We start from the raw sequence: 13,619 nt of genomic DNA on the forward strand, positions 1-13,619 counted from the left end.
CACCACCACTCATCACCACCACCAAAGCTTTCATTTAGCTACTGTCAAGGATATCTTTGAAGATCAAGGATATCCATTTAAAGATGAAGGTGTAAGTTCAAAAGTGGTCAGGTGGAGGTGTGCAGAATATGAGGTCTATGATGGGGTGCTGGTGTTCAGGGTCCACCCTAGAGTTGACGTAGGACTTGTTGCCTCCCCCGTCTGCTTCTGTGGGACGTGCTGGTAACCAAGTCTGCATGGTGGACCACATGATGGAAGTGAGAAGTGGGCTTCTCTCCTTGAAGGACAGTTCTTGAGGTATTGCTGCTCCCACTTTATGTAATAAAACTTCTTTCTTTTCCTTTAGGTCATCTGGCATTTGAAACGTTTTGTTTCCAATGAAGAGGAACCATTTCAAAGGCAGCAGAATGTAGAAGTCTTCACGGGCATCTCCGCGCATGGACCCATGGGAAGACCATGATAGCGTCTAACTTCCTGTGTGTTTCCATGTTGTCCAGTGATAATTCCTTCACATTATTATGCTCCATGGGGAAAACCTGAAGGAGAGGCACACCTCCTCCTGAACTTGTGTCTTCCCGATCATTCTCGTGACCTCTGTGGAGTATGACCACTGGGGAGCCCAGCCTTGCCTTGTCTTTCAGAGCTGAACCAAAGAAGGCCCACCCTCACTCTCCGGTGCTTCTGTCCATTTTCCTGATTGTTTCTGCTGTGTGTGCCTTCTGGCCACTGTATATAGTCACCAGACGGCCGTAGTTTGCCAGCACTGCGTGCTGGCATCTGGACACCTTTCGGGCTGGCCCATGCCCGCTAGGCCAGAAGTCCAGGGGCACTAAGATGAGACACTGCATCAACTGCTGCATCCAGCTGTTCCCGGACGAGGCGCACACACCGCTGGCCGGCTGCCGAGGGGGCCCCCACCCCAGCAGCCAGGCGTGTCCCGCGTGCGGAGGAGAAAACAAGATCCTGTTCCGTGTGGGCAGCAGGCAGATGAACTTGCTGGCTGTGCTCGAAGTGAGGACGGAAGGGAACGAGAGCTGGGGCGGGTTTCTGCGCTTCAAAAAGGGGAAGCGATGTAGCCTCGTGTTTGTGCTGGTGATCATGACCTTGGTGATGGCATCTTATATCCTTTCTGGGGTCCACCAGGAACTCCTGATCCCCTCGCCTTTCCATTATGGAGGCTTCCCCAGTAACCCCGGTGCGATGGACAGTGAAAGCCCAGGTGACCTAAAAGGCCACCACCACCAGCCCTCTGTAAATAACATCTCGTACGTGAAGGATTACCCAAGCATTAAACTGATTATCAACAGCATCACGGCCAAGGTCGAGTTCACAACCAGACAGCTCCCAGACCTGGAAGACCTCAAGAAGCAGGAGATGCATGTGAGTAGCCTTGGCCCAGTCACCACTGGCTGGACTGATATGTGACGCCTCAGCTCCTCTTCCACTCGCCCAGTCATTCCCCTGTCCTTTCCCAAATCATGGGGTTTTGATCAAAGTATCACTTTCTCTTCCCAAATCATCTTCATTTTGAGGAATGAATGAGTGTCCTCCCTTAAGTCACTGTCTTTGGGAACACGGGAAGTAAGTTACCAAAATGTTTCTCAAGGCAACAAGGAGCCCTGGTGGTACAGTGAAGCAAGCATTGGGCTGCTAACTGAAAAGTCAGTTGTTGAATCCCCCACCTGCCTTATCGGGGAAAGGTGGAGCCATCTGCTCCCGTTAAGATTTGCAGCCTCAGAAAACCGACTGGAAGGGGGGAGGGGATCCATGACTCGGGACCAGCTTGATGGCTGAGTGTTTTTTGGTTGGACCAGGGAGCCTCCTGCAAAATCTCCAAAAATGATTTGTAGCCTTGCAAACCTCATGGGGTAGTTGTATCGGGGCTGTTCTTTGTGGCTATTGTGTATTAACGCGTCAGAACTGATTCGTAGCTGACCCTCTCGTGGATTTTCAGAGGCTGTAAGTCATACAGGAGGAAACTGTCCATCCTTCTCCCACAGAGCGGCTGGTGGATTTGAACTGCCTGCCTTTGGGTTGGCAGGGCAGCTCCTGACTACTGTGCCACCAGTGCCCCCTAGAGTCTGTCTTAGAGGCTGTTACGAGTCGGAGTTGACAGCAGTGAATTGGCTTGGTTTTTAAAAACCACGGGTCGTTGCAAAGTCTTTGGATCAGCTTACACGGCAGAGTGAAATGCTGGGAATCCCGGAGCCTCAGTGTCCTGGCCACTGGCTGGAAATGTCCCAGGCCACCTCTCACAGCGCCTCCCGGCTCTGCCTCCATGAAAACCGAGCAGGGCCGCCATGCTGCTGTGGCCGGTCGCTGACCACCGATCACCGTCGTCTGGAGTCTAAAGTTGAGGTCCATTGGCTGTCCTGTTCCTGCTCTGTTATAATTAGTATTATTGTCAGCACTGACCTCGAACTCTCCAACAAGTAAAATGATTCCCACTGCTCAATTTCATTAGATTGCAGTGTGTCCATTATCACGTTGGGTGGTTTATGTTTCCACATTGTGGGAATGTGCACAACGGAAATGCACACTCCCATGGTCCTGACACGCGGGACCCAGCAGTGCCCACGTGTGTCCAGCTCTGTGCCAGCCGCTGGCCGCCCCCGAATCAGCAGGGAAGGGCTTCAGAGTTAACTCTTCCCTTCATTCTCTCCACATTTTATCCCGAGATAAAAAAGAATAAAAATGCTATATTGTATTCTTTTAAAATTTTAATTTTTAGAAGAGAATTATAATTTATTCGTTCATTTTTTTATTTACAGTTTTAGTTCTTTCCTTTAAAATTACTTCTATATTTATTTTTATAAAGATGATGCTGTTCTTATTTATCTTGAGAGGAGAGCAGGAGTGGCCGGTTCTGTTTGCCTTCTGTCACTTGGGATCGTTGTCAGAGGACACGTGAATGTGGACGTTGTGGAAATTTCAGGACATGCCCGTTCTTGGTTGCTGATACCCCTCATCCTGGGGCCTCTCTCATTTCTCTGCAGATGTTCTCCGTCATCCCCAGCAAATTCCTCCCCAACAGCAAGAGTCCCTGCTGGTACGAGGAGTTCTCGGGCAGGAACACCACCGACCCCTACCTGCGCAACTCCTACGTGCTGTATTCCAGAAGGTTCCGCTCCACCTTCGACGCCCTGCGCAAGGTCTTCTGGGGCCACCTGTCCCACGCCAACGGCAGGCACTTCCGCCTGCGCTGCCTGCCCCACTTCTACATCATAGGGCAGCCCAAGTGTGGCACCACGGACCTCTATGACCGCCTGCGGCTGCACCCCGAGGTCAAGTTCTCCGCCATCAAGGAGCCCCACTGGTGGACCCGGAAGCGGTTTGGTGAGTGAGGGTAGTGCTGGTGGGAGTGAGAACCCCCTGGTGAGGGCAGAGACCCCTCACTACTTCACCCCTCACTGCTGAGTGTTGACACTGTCTAGGCTTCACAGACTGCGGCTGCTCGAATGGTCTGCTTAACATACAGACTGGATATGAATGGGGAAGGGATACAATGATGAAGTACACCCTTCCTGCTTTTAAATCATGTCTTGTTCCCTTGTTTAGTCAAACACCTGCTTCTTGGTCTCTGTGTAGGTTTTGCATGAGCCCAGCTAAGTATTCTGGGATTCTCATTGGGAAGAATGGTGCCATAATTTGTTATGATCCACACAGTCAGACGCCTTTGCATTGTCAGTAATGCACAAGTGGACATCTTCCTGGTATGTTTACACTAGAGTCTGGTAAAGGAGCTCTGGGGCCAAAAGGTCAGCAGTTCAAATCTGCCAGCTGCTCCATTGGCCCAGGATGGGCAGTTTAGAGCCGTGGAAACCGATGCAAGATCTCCGGGAGATGGCCCGGAAGCGGCTTTGGTTGGAGTTGGGTGGTCTGTAAAGTAAGTCACAGCATGATGGGAAAGTCTGCATGGTGGTGAGAACCATGCAAAGGTCACACGGAGACGTGAAGTAAGCACATGCTGCTGGGGAAGTGGCACTGGGGAAAAGTCCGTTGATTTCCCTGTGCAGGGCTGCCACTCGCCTTCTGTTTATATTGTTACCGTGTGTGCCGTCAAGTTACAACTGACTCACAGCTGACCCGCCAGTGGGTTTTCAGAGGCAGTAAACTGCATTTCGAAGAAGTGCAATAGGGAGGGAACCTTGTGCCCAGCCAAGGGAAAGCAGGCATGCAGAGGGCATTCTTTGGGGTCAGGGATTCTCACTCCAGCTAGACCTCCAGCAGCAGGAGCCATGGCGGAAGCAGAGGCCCAGAGGCCCAGCATGAAGGGGGGCTGCCCTTTGGATTGCTTTCCTCCAAGGAACCAGGGCTACGAGCCTTTGCCCAAGTGTGTAGGAAATCTGGGGGAGAGCCATAACTGGTAGACCTGAGAGCTTTGTAAGGCGGCCTGAAGCTTTGAGGCTCAAGGCTGAGGTCGCTGTCAGCACCTGTCAGCACCTGTCAGCAGCTCTCTTGACAGTGATTGTAGTCTGCTAGTTACCTGGATGATAGGCTTTTGGCTTCCCCTCAAAGAAAGAAGTGCAAAAGGACGAGGTGTGCTGAAAGTTGGTAAAGGAGAAGATCAGACCCCGGCTGTGAGCCTTTCTGCGGTGCCAGAGGAGTGCGGGCAGGGAAGGGACACAGAAGTTGTCTTCTCTCCTTGCCCCTGAGAGTGGACACTTGGTACCAGCCGTGAAGGGGAATCTACCAGGTGTTGGGGCTGTGAGAAGAGGTGCATCATGTGGGGGTGTCTGCTCGTGACTCTGCTGTCGACCAGAGCCTACTCCCCAGGACAGAGGAGAGAGAAGAAAACCTGTTTCAGCTCCCTCCCTCCTGCAGCAAGAGGCCTTGACCATGTCCTACTGCCTCGCCCTCCCGAGTGTCTCATGGAGTGGACGGCCATCTGGGGCCCTGCTTCAGCGCCGCACCCACCCTGCAGCCTGGCTGTGTCCTGCTGCTGGGCACCTCCCGTTGTCTCCTCCTCTTGACCTTTCCCTGTGCCAGGAGATGTTTGGTCACGCGGCCTGAGATGACCATTGGCTGGACGTCAGCCAGAGGTGGGCGGTGCAAAGGGCGTTACCTCCACAGAAAATCCAATTCCAAACCCACTGCCTGACATTGGTTCTGATTCATGGTGACCCCACAGGACAGAGGAGGACTTAGCACTGGGCTTCAAGTCTGCCATCTTTCAAGTGCAGCCTGCCACGTGTTCTCCTCGTGAATCCACTGTGCTGTGGGGCCCTGGTGGCTAAGAAGGCATCTTAAACGTTCCTTAGTGGAAGGCAGGGTCAGGCCAGCCCTAAAGTGTCTCCTGCTTGACGTATGATCCATTTGATGTTTCTCACACTGCAACCCCAAAGGCACAAGGTTTGACTCTACCACTGCCCTGTGAGAGCAGGATGGACAACCTCTTCCTGTGTGACTTACTGCCTCTGAAAACCTGCTGGAGGGTCAGCTATGGGTCATTTCCTACTGGACAGCACATGTACAATATCGGGGAAGTGTGGTGGCCCCTTTGTGGCCTCATGGCTGTCAGGTGACGCTGACCAAGCTCGGACACCTCAAGTTTTCTTCCTTGGAAGGTTTTCCTTTCCCACCAGCCAGGAGGAGGGGAACCATGGGTGCCTCTGAATCTAGCCTCCCAGTCCCCACTGTGCAGCCCAGACCCCTTGTCGGAATCATAGGTGGGCCCCCCACATTCCTTTAAACCCGAGACCCGAGGAGATTAAGGAGACAGCCTGGTGATCCGCTTCCTTAAAGATTCTACTCTGGAACACATGGGTCGAAATTGGCCTTCCACTTCAAAGACTAAGGTCTGCCTGCGTCAAGCCAGGGTGTTTCCAGTGGCTTCCTATGAGCGTGACAGGCTTCTGATGAGCAAGGAACCACCACAGGAGTATTGATGCCTTTATATTGAGGTGTTGGTGAAGTGTCGTGAATATATGCAATTGACTTCTCAAAGAACAAACAGATATGTCTTGGAAGAAAGTGCAACTAGGGTTCTCATTAGAGGCAAGGATGGTGAAACTTCATCTCACAAAATTTGGACATTTTCTCAGAAGGATCAGTCTCTGGAGAAGGACGTCATGTGGGAACAGGTCGAGGGTCAACAAAGGACCTTCAACAAGATGGTCTGACACAATGCCTGCAGCAGGGGGCTGGGGACAGAGGGGACTGTGAGAATGGCACAGGGGAGGGCAAGGCTTCTGTCATTTATGGGATCGCTGTGCATCACAGGCGTCCTGACGACACCTGCTATCAACAAACAGCCCCAGAGAGCAGCTGTGACTCTGTAACAGTGGTGTCTTCTACGGCGCGGCACCTCCACTGATTCAGAGAAGGTGGTCAGTTTACAGATGACAGTGGTGCCTCTGCCAGCTTACCTGGCTCAGCTGCTCTGGGCGGGACTCTGACTTTCCATGATCTGTAGTTACTCTCAGCGTCACTACCTGAGCGGTGCAACTTGGTCTTTTTAAAAATGTCTTTTGATCTGGGTGGAAGTTTACAGAACAAACCGGTGCTGTTGATTGCAGTCCCTACAATGTGGGGTTCGCACAGATTTGACACTGATGTGCCAAATGCGACAATGGTTACCCATGGTGGACAGTGTTTGGTGGAGCTTTCCGAGTGAAAAAAAAACTTGGAAGCAGGAGTGGCATCCACTTCCGAAATGGCTTGCCTCCAGAGATTCTATGAACAGTGCCCAGGCCTCTTGTTCAGAGGGTCGCTATGAGTCGTCTACGACTCAATGGCACCTAACAACACCACAATGTGGCATCACTAGTCCCTCCCCTCTGTGTATCCCCTTCCATTCATCCTCTCATACTTTCTGAACATCCGTTCATACTTTCTGGGCTTTGCCCCTACCCAGAGGCTGCTTTTCTGATCTGCTCAGGTGCTTGGTTCTAAGGGCTGAGCACCTCTTGGCGCTCTGTTCACCTTACAGGCTTGTCCGTTGTTTGGGAGAACGCTGAGTCGGTGGATTCGGTTCTAGGCACGAAGGGTGGCAGGTTGGTTTCAGTAACTCCTGCTTCTTGTTCCTAGGAATTGTCCGCCTGCGGGATGGACTGCGGGATCGATACCCCGTGGAGGATTATCTGGACCTTTTTGACCTGGCTGCACATCAGATTCACCAAGGACTACAGACCGGTTCTGCCCAGGAAGAGAGCAAGATGAACAGTATCCTCATCGGTAGGATTCCTACACAGCTTCCGGCGGAGGGGAGGGGAGTCTTCTCTCACCGGGGCGGGACAGCCTCCCCTGCACCTGCTCCCCTTGCAGGCCAGGCCCGCCAGCATGAGGCCGTCTGTGGAGTTGTGGAGCAGACTGACACATCTTTCCCCCTTGAAGCAGCTGAAGGCTTTGAACTGATGATGTCAGTCTAACTCCTGCACAAAATGCTCACGTCACTGGTAGTCTCACTAAAGCACAAAGCCTGGACTTGCCAGTGCACACCTGGTGTGAATTTCCTTTCCACAGTTGCCATTTCTCTGGAAACCCCTGCTTTGTTTAAAGGCAGCACTCAGACTTGACTTTTCACGATCTAGGGAATCTGAGTATGCTCAGGTGGGGATCATCAATGCAATGACTTGATTAGTCATCAATTTCATGCTCGGAGCTTTTGTGAATGTTGACAGGTAAGACCAGAGGGAACATGTCTTTGAAAAGACTCCCTTCAAAACCTGTGACTAATAGCTCTTTAAAAAGCTGCCCTTGTCAACCCCAGACCTTTAGATTTCAGAGCTGCTTGGTTTATAATTTTTTTTAACAAGTGTTATGTAAAAAAAAAGTATAATTGCTCTTTCATTGTCTTGATCTTAGAAGTTTGCATCCACTTATTACTTTCAAAAGCGAGAAACGAAGTCATATTTTGCTTAACTTGGTCAGCTGAGGTGGCAGCTTGTTTCCCGTTGCCCCAGAGCTGTGGCGTTTTGCTCTCCCAAGGGAAGGAGCTTGTTGGGGCCAGAGGTCACGTTAGGATGGTGGCTCTTTATTCTTGCTCCTCACGTGCAAGGGGACAGCCCCAAGTTCGTCAGCCAGGTGGGGCCGTGCCTCCACTCCTGGCTGGTTGCCATCTTCTGCAGCTTTGGGGGTGCAGATATGACCAACCCCAAAGTTCTGACAAGTGAAGAGTATGTGCTCCAGAACCAGGGAGTGGAGACGAGATACGGAGTGAAAAGAGAGAGCTTGCTTTGATTTTAATGTCCTGCTGCTAGGCCAGAGGTTGGCAGTTTGAACCCAACCAGTGGCTCTTTAGGGTGATGTTTTCATAAAGGTTCCACTATTCACCAGCCGCTGTTGAGTCAACTGGGACTCAGAGACCCTGTGGGACAATAGGACCAGCCCATTAGGCTCCCAGGACTCTAATCTTTATGGAGTTGACTGACGCGTTTTCCCCCTTGAAGTAGCTGATGGATTTGAACTGATGACCTTTGGGTTAGCAGCCAGGTACTCTAACCATGGCACCACCCAGCTCCTCTCAAACAGATTGCAGCCTAGAGATCCCCTTCTAGGAGTTCTGCTGTCACATGGGGCTGCTCTGAGCTGAAATCGACTCCAACATACCCAACAACAGTAGGTTTTCAAAAAAGAAGACTAAGATTACTGTTTCTATTTACCTAACGCAGATTTTGGTGTGTTGCCTGGTGGCTTGGTGGCGGGATAAGCAAGAATGAGAGGCCTGTGAAAAGCTGGGATCTACGCCGCTGGTGTGACCGGCAGATCTGTGCTGTGTGACAAAGACAGGCTTCGTGGTCCTGAACTCAGTGTGTGCATCTGTAAAATGGGATTCTTGGACCAGATCAGTCCTGAACTCTTCATGCTTCAGCTGTGCCTCGTCTTCCTCTTGGTTGGGTGCTTGGTGGAGGTGTAAGGTTCTCAGCTGTCGTGGGCCCTGGGTCAGGAGACGCCTTTCCTCTGTGGTCTTGCTAATGCAGGAATCTCACAGAAGATTCTGGATTGGAATCAGTGGTTCTTTGGGGCTGGGACTTCAGTCACATTGAAAGGCACCCAACTCTTCCCTCATGGCACTCAACCCTGTGAGACACCAAGTGGTACTGGGCTTGCTTTTTACATTGTCTGTCTGTCCTTTGACTATGCGGTTCAAAAATGGAAGGTCCATGTCTGTCCTGTTTTGCTCAAATATCTGCAATGCCGAGCACCATACCTGGCATATATGTTGTTGTTAGGTGCTGTCAGTCGAGTTGAGTATGACTCACGATGATCCTATGAACAACAGATCTGAATCCTGTCCTATCCTGTGCCATCCTCGCACTTCCTGACACATAAGAGCCCATTGTGGGAGTCACCGTGTCAATCCACCTGGTTAAGGGTCTTCCTCTCCTTTACGGACCCTCCACCTTTCCAAGCCTCATGTCTCTTTGCAAGGAATAGCCCCTCATAGCAACATATCTGAAGTATGTGAGGCAAAGCCTCATCAACCTTGCCTCCAAAGAGCACTCTGGCTGCACCCTCCAAGACGTATTTGCTGTTTCTTTTGGGATGTTCAGTGTTCTCCAACACCGCAGCTCAAAGGCATCAATTCTTCTGTCATCCTTATTCATTGTCCAGCTTTCAGATGCATAGCAAGTGATTGGAAAGACTATAGCGTGAATCAGACACACCTTAGTCCTCAAAGTGACATCACTACTCCTCGGTAACTAGGAGGGGTCCCTAACTGCAGACTTTACCGGTGCAGCCTCCTGATTTTCTAACAGCTGGTACCAAGGCTGTTAAATGTAGATCCAAGTAAGATGAAGTTATTGACAGTTTTTATCTCCTCTCCTTCCATGATGATGCTGTCTTTTGGTCCAGTGGTAAGAATCTTTGTTTTCTTGACATTGAGATGCAATCCATATTGAAGGCTGCATTTCTTGGTCTCTGCAACAAGTGATTTATGTCTTCCTCATTTTCAGCAAGCAAGGTTGTGTCATCTGCATAACACAGGTTATTGATAAGTATCTCTCCAACTCTAATGCCACATTCCTCCTCATAGAGTCCAGCTTCTTGAAGAATTTGCCCAGCATACAGATTGAACAGGTGTGGAGAGAGAAGCCAACCCTGACACACTCCCTTCTTAATTTTAAATCATGTAATGTTCCCTTTCTCTGTTCACACAACAGCCTCCTGGTTTAAATACAGGTTTTGCATGTGCATAGTTAAGTGATCTGAGATTCCCATTCTTCTCAATGTTAGCCATAACTTGCTAGGATCCACACAGTCAGTCAATTCCTTTGTGTCATCGGTAAAGCACAAATGGACATTCTTTGGATATTCTTTACTTTCAGGTAGGATCCATCTGACATCAGCAATGGTGCCATGGTCTCTTCTAAATCCTGCTTGAACTTCTGCCAGTTCCTATCTATGCATTGTTCTAGCTGTTTTTGAGTAATCTTCAGCAGTATTTTGCTTGCATTTGATATTAATGATAATGTTTGTTAGTTTCCACATTCTGTTGGATCGCCTTTTTTGGGAATGGGAACAAATACGGACCTCCTCCAATCCATTGGCCAGACGGCTGTCCTTCAAATTTTCTGGCATAGACTGGTGAGCACATCCAGGGCTGTGTCTGTTAATTGAAGCAAGTCGATTGGTATCCCATAGATTCCTGGGGCCTGCCTTCAATTCAGCTTCCACTTCCTCCTACATTACTCTTGGCTCCTGCTCATACGATACTTCCTACAAATTTTCAATGTTAGTCAGTTCTTTCTAGTATAGTGATTCTCCATCTTCTTTTGATGCTTTCTGGGTCATTCCATAGATTGCCCATAAAATCTTTCAACATCACGACTTGAGGCTTGAATTTGTTTTTTCGTTCTCTCAGCTTGAGAAATGCAGAGCATATATATGAGATGCCTGCCATATAGATATATCAGATGCCAAATCAGAACTGGATTGACGATTTATATGGGTGTATATGGATGGACAGTTAACTGGATAGATGAGTGGGTGTGGATGTGGGTAGATAGGTGAGTGAGCAAGTCAGTAGATGGGGGTTAGGTAGATAGGTAGGTGAATGGGTAGAAGAATGGCTGGATGGGTAGAGGGGTGGGTGGTTGTGGATGGATGGATGAGTGGTGGATGGATAGACAGGTACATGACTGGGTAGATGGATAGATAGATGAATAGACAGATGGATGGAAAATGTTTCTATGGTTGTAGAATCAGCTCTTCATCTGAGTTCTGACTGAGTTTGTGGAAATTTATATTTAGATGCTGTCTTTTCTCTTTCTTTATTCATTTTGAGCATGTCTTTCAAAGGACTTCTGACTGACTTGTCTCCTGCATGTCCTTGGGTGTCTCTTAAAGGAAAGGCCAGAGCAGAAGTGCCCCCTCGGGGGTGGCTGCGTGCAGCCAGCTTCTGTTCTGATGCCCTTTTCACTGGTCAGGACACTTGGACTTCTGGCCAACATTTTCCTGAATAAGGGATTTTGCAATGCCCTATTGTCCTGTGTGAAATGTTAAGAAAGCAGTGTGTAATTGATTCATTGATTTGCTTTTCTTTCTTGTTCTCTGGAGAGTGTCCAAAGAAAAATGAAGGAAGCAGTGCTGTTACCCGAGAAGGTTCTATGTTGTTGACAAAGCTGTGTCTTGGCCTTTGCCCCTCCCACACGGGGTGTTTAAGGTCCTCCCCCCTCGGGCCTAGGCTCGTGATAAAGCAGAGACTAGAGTGAATAGCCTCTGTCCTCCCTGTCACAAATGATTGCGTGACAGCTGTTTGCAGGGTGGTGGGAAAGGCAACCAGGTGGAGTGATAGCAAAGAATAATTATGTAGGTGGTCATGTCGGGGGACAGGAAGGTGATCATGGTGGGGGGTGATGAGAAAGTGGCTGTATAGGTGATGGGGTTGGAGGTTGTTCAGGGTAGTGAGGTAAGTGACTTTTGGGGGTGCAGAATCCAACACTGAGGTCCTACCAGCCTACAGGCAAAGCCTTTTCTTCTCACCTGATCTCGGGATGGCTCTCGGTGACCCACTGTTGTGGTTTTGGTGACTTATTCAGAGGGGTTTCCTAACTTCTGGTAAGAGTCCAGGTTCCCACTCATTCGCCCTTGCACATTCTGAAGAAAACCACCCAGTGCATTCTCAGTGGGCTACCTGGCTTAAAATGCCGTACCACGACATGCAAGGACACTTTGTAAGGTTGTGAGCCCCCTCTATGAATCCTGGGAAAGCGTGAGTGCACCAGAGAGACAGGAGCTGTGAGGTGGGACCATCTATGTGGCAGACCTCACCTTGCTTTCCAGACACAGGTCTCTGGGTGCCTCTGGGAGCAGGTGGTCGTCAGCCCCTGCTGACCTTGGATGACCCTCCTGAGGCCATGGCTAGGCCAAGGGGGACCCTAGAGCCAGCTCTGGCCTCTGTTCTCAGGTGCTTGATGGGGAAGACTGTCCCCAGCAATTGCTCACATGTGGTGCTTCACCTGCAGGGGAGGCCAGCGCGTCCACTATGTGGGACAACAACGCTTGGACCTTCTTCTATGAGAACAGCACAGACGGCGAGCCGCCCTTCCTGATCCAGGACTTCATCCATGCCTTCCAGCCCCACGTCAAGCTGATTGTCATGCTCAGAGACCCCGTGGAGAGGTGAGTGCCGAAGGCTGAGGAGAGAGACACCTGTTTCCCTGCTTGGCTCTCCTGTCCCCCAAGGTGTCTCACACACTGAACCCAACCGTGAATGCGGAAGCATAAAACCAAAGAGAGTATAAAAAAACCAAACCAAAACCAAAACCCCAAAGAGCACATCCAGCTGATGGGGGAGTGCCGAGAGGCTGAGCTGGCTGGGCGCGCGTGAAGGTGCCTGTCGCACATCACACAGTGTGGCTCCTGTGGGCCCACTTGGCTCTTCCCTAAGGGAAAGGTAATTAAAACTTTGTTGCGGTTAAATACATACATACGTCTGTATGTTGTTGTGTGCTGCTGCGTCAGAACCGACCCATGGCTGAGCCTCCAGCAGGTTTTCAGAGGAAGCAAATCACATGGAAGGAGATTGCACATCATTCTGTTGAGCAGCTGGTGGATTTGAGCCTTCTGTCTTTGGGATTGCCTGTACAAACACACCCAGATATACAGGAAGTTCTGGTGGCTTAGTGATAAGGAGTTGCACTGCCAACCCAGAGGTAGGCAGTTCAAATCCACGAGTCACTCCACAGGAGAAAGATGAGCCCTGTCCTCTCGTACAATTTACAGCTTCTGAAACCATCTGGAGGGTCAGCTGTGAGTTGGTTCCAAAACGGCACGATGTCCTCTTTCTCCCTGTCTGTCTGGATCTCTCTGGCATCTGCTGACAGAGTCCGTCGTCTGTCTGTGCTGATGACCCAAAGGCCTGTCTCCAGCTGTGAGGCCACCAGCAGCTCCTCAGCGGGAGGATGGGCTTTCTCCTTCCTTTACATGGAATCCGTGGCAGGGAGGAAATGTATGCATATCCTCATTACACATACAGGGGAGTGCTGGTGGCCTAGTGGTAAGAAGCTGTGCTGGAATCCCAAAGGAACAGGGTTTGAACGCACTGTCTGCTCTGCTCGCACAGGCTGGATACTCTCCTCCTGAGTAATTTACAGCCTCTGAAAACCTGCGGGAGGGTGAGCTATGGGTCAGTTCTGACTCGCCAGTATATCACCACCACCACCACCACCACC

At 50.3% G+C, this 13,619-nt stretch overlaps 1 protein-coding gene across 1 annotated transcript in view; it reads left to right on the forward strand.

The window, feature by feature from the left end:
- The first annotated feature begins 759 nt into the window (after nucleotides 1–759).
- Nucleotides 760–13,619, forward strand: part of CHST15 (carbohydrate (N-acetylgalactosamine 4-sulfate 6-O) sulfotransferase 15) — a 30,200-nt gene continuing 17,340 nt past the window's right edge. The window contains exons 1-4 of the mRNA XM_006880141.1: nucleotides 760–1,380; nucleotides 2,997–3,336; nucleotides 7,030–7,176; nucleotides 12,411–12,567. Coding sequence (XP_006880203.1) covers nucleotides 835–1,380; nucleotides 2,997–3,336; nucleotides 7,030–7,176; nucleotides 12,411–12,567 — 1,190 coding nt within the window. The 5' untranslated portion in view covers nucleotides 760–834. The remainder of the gene's footprint in view (nucleotides 1,381–2,996; nucleotides 3,337–7,029; nucleotides 7,177–12,410; nucleotides 12,568–13,619) is intronic.

This window comes from Elephantulus edwardii, unplaced genomic scaffold, assembly GCF_000299155.1.
Source record: "Elephantulus edwardii isolate Elephantulus edwardi_28Jun2011 unplaced genomic scaffold, EleEdw1.0 scaffold00006, whole genome shotgun sequence".
NCBI classification, from domain to species: domain Eukaryota; kingdom Metazoa; phylum Chordata; class Mammalia; order Macroscelidea; family Macroscelididae; genus Elephantulus; species Elephantulus edwardii.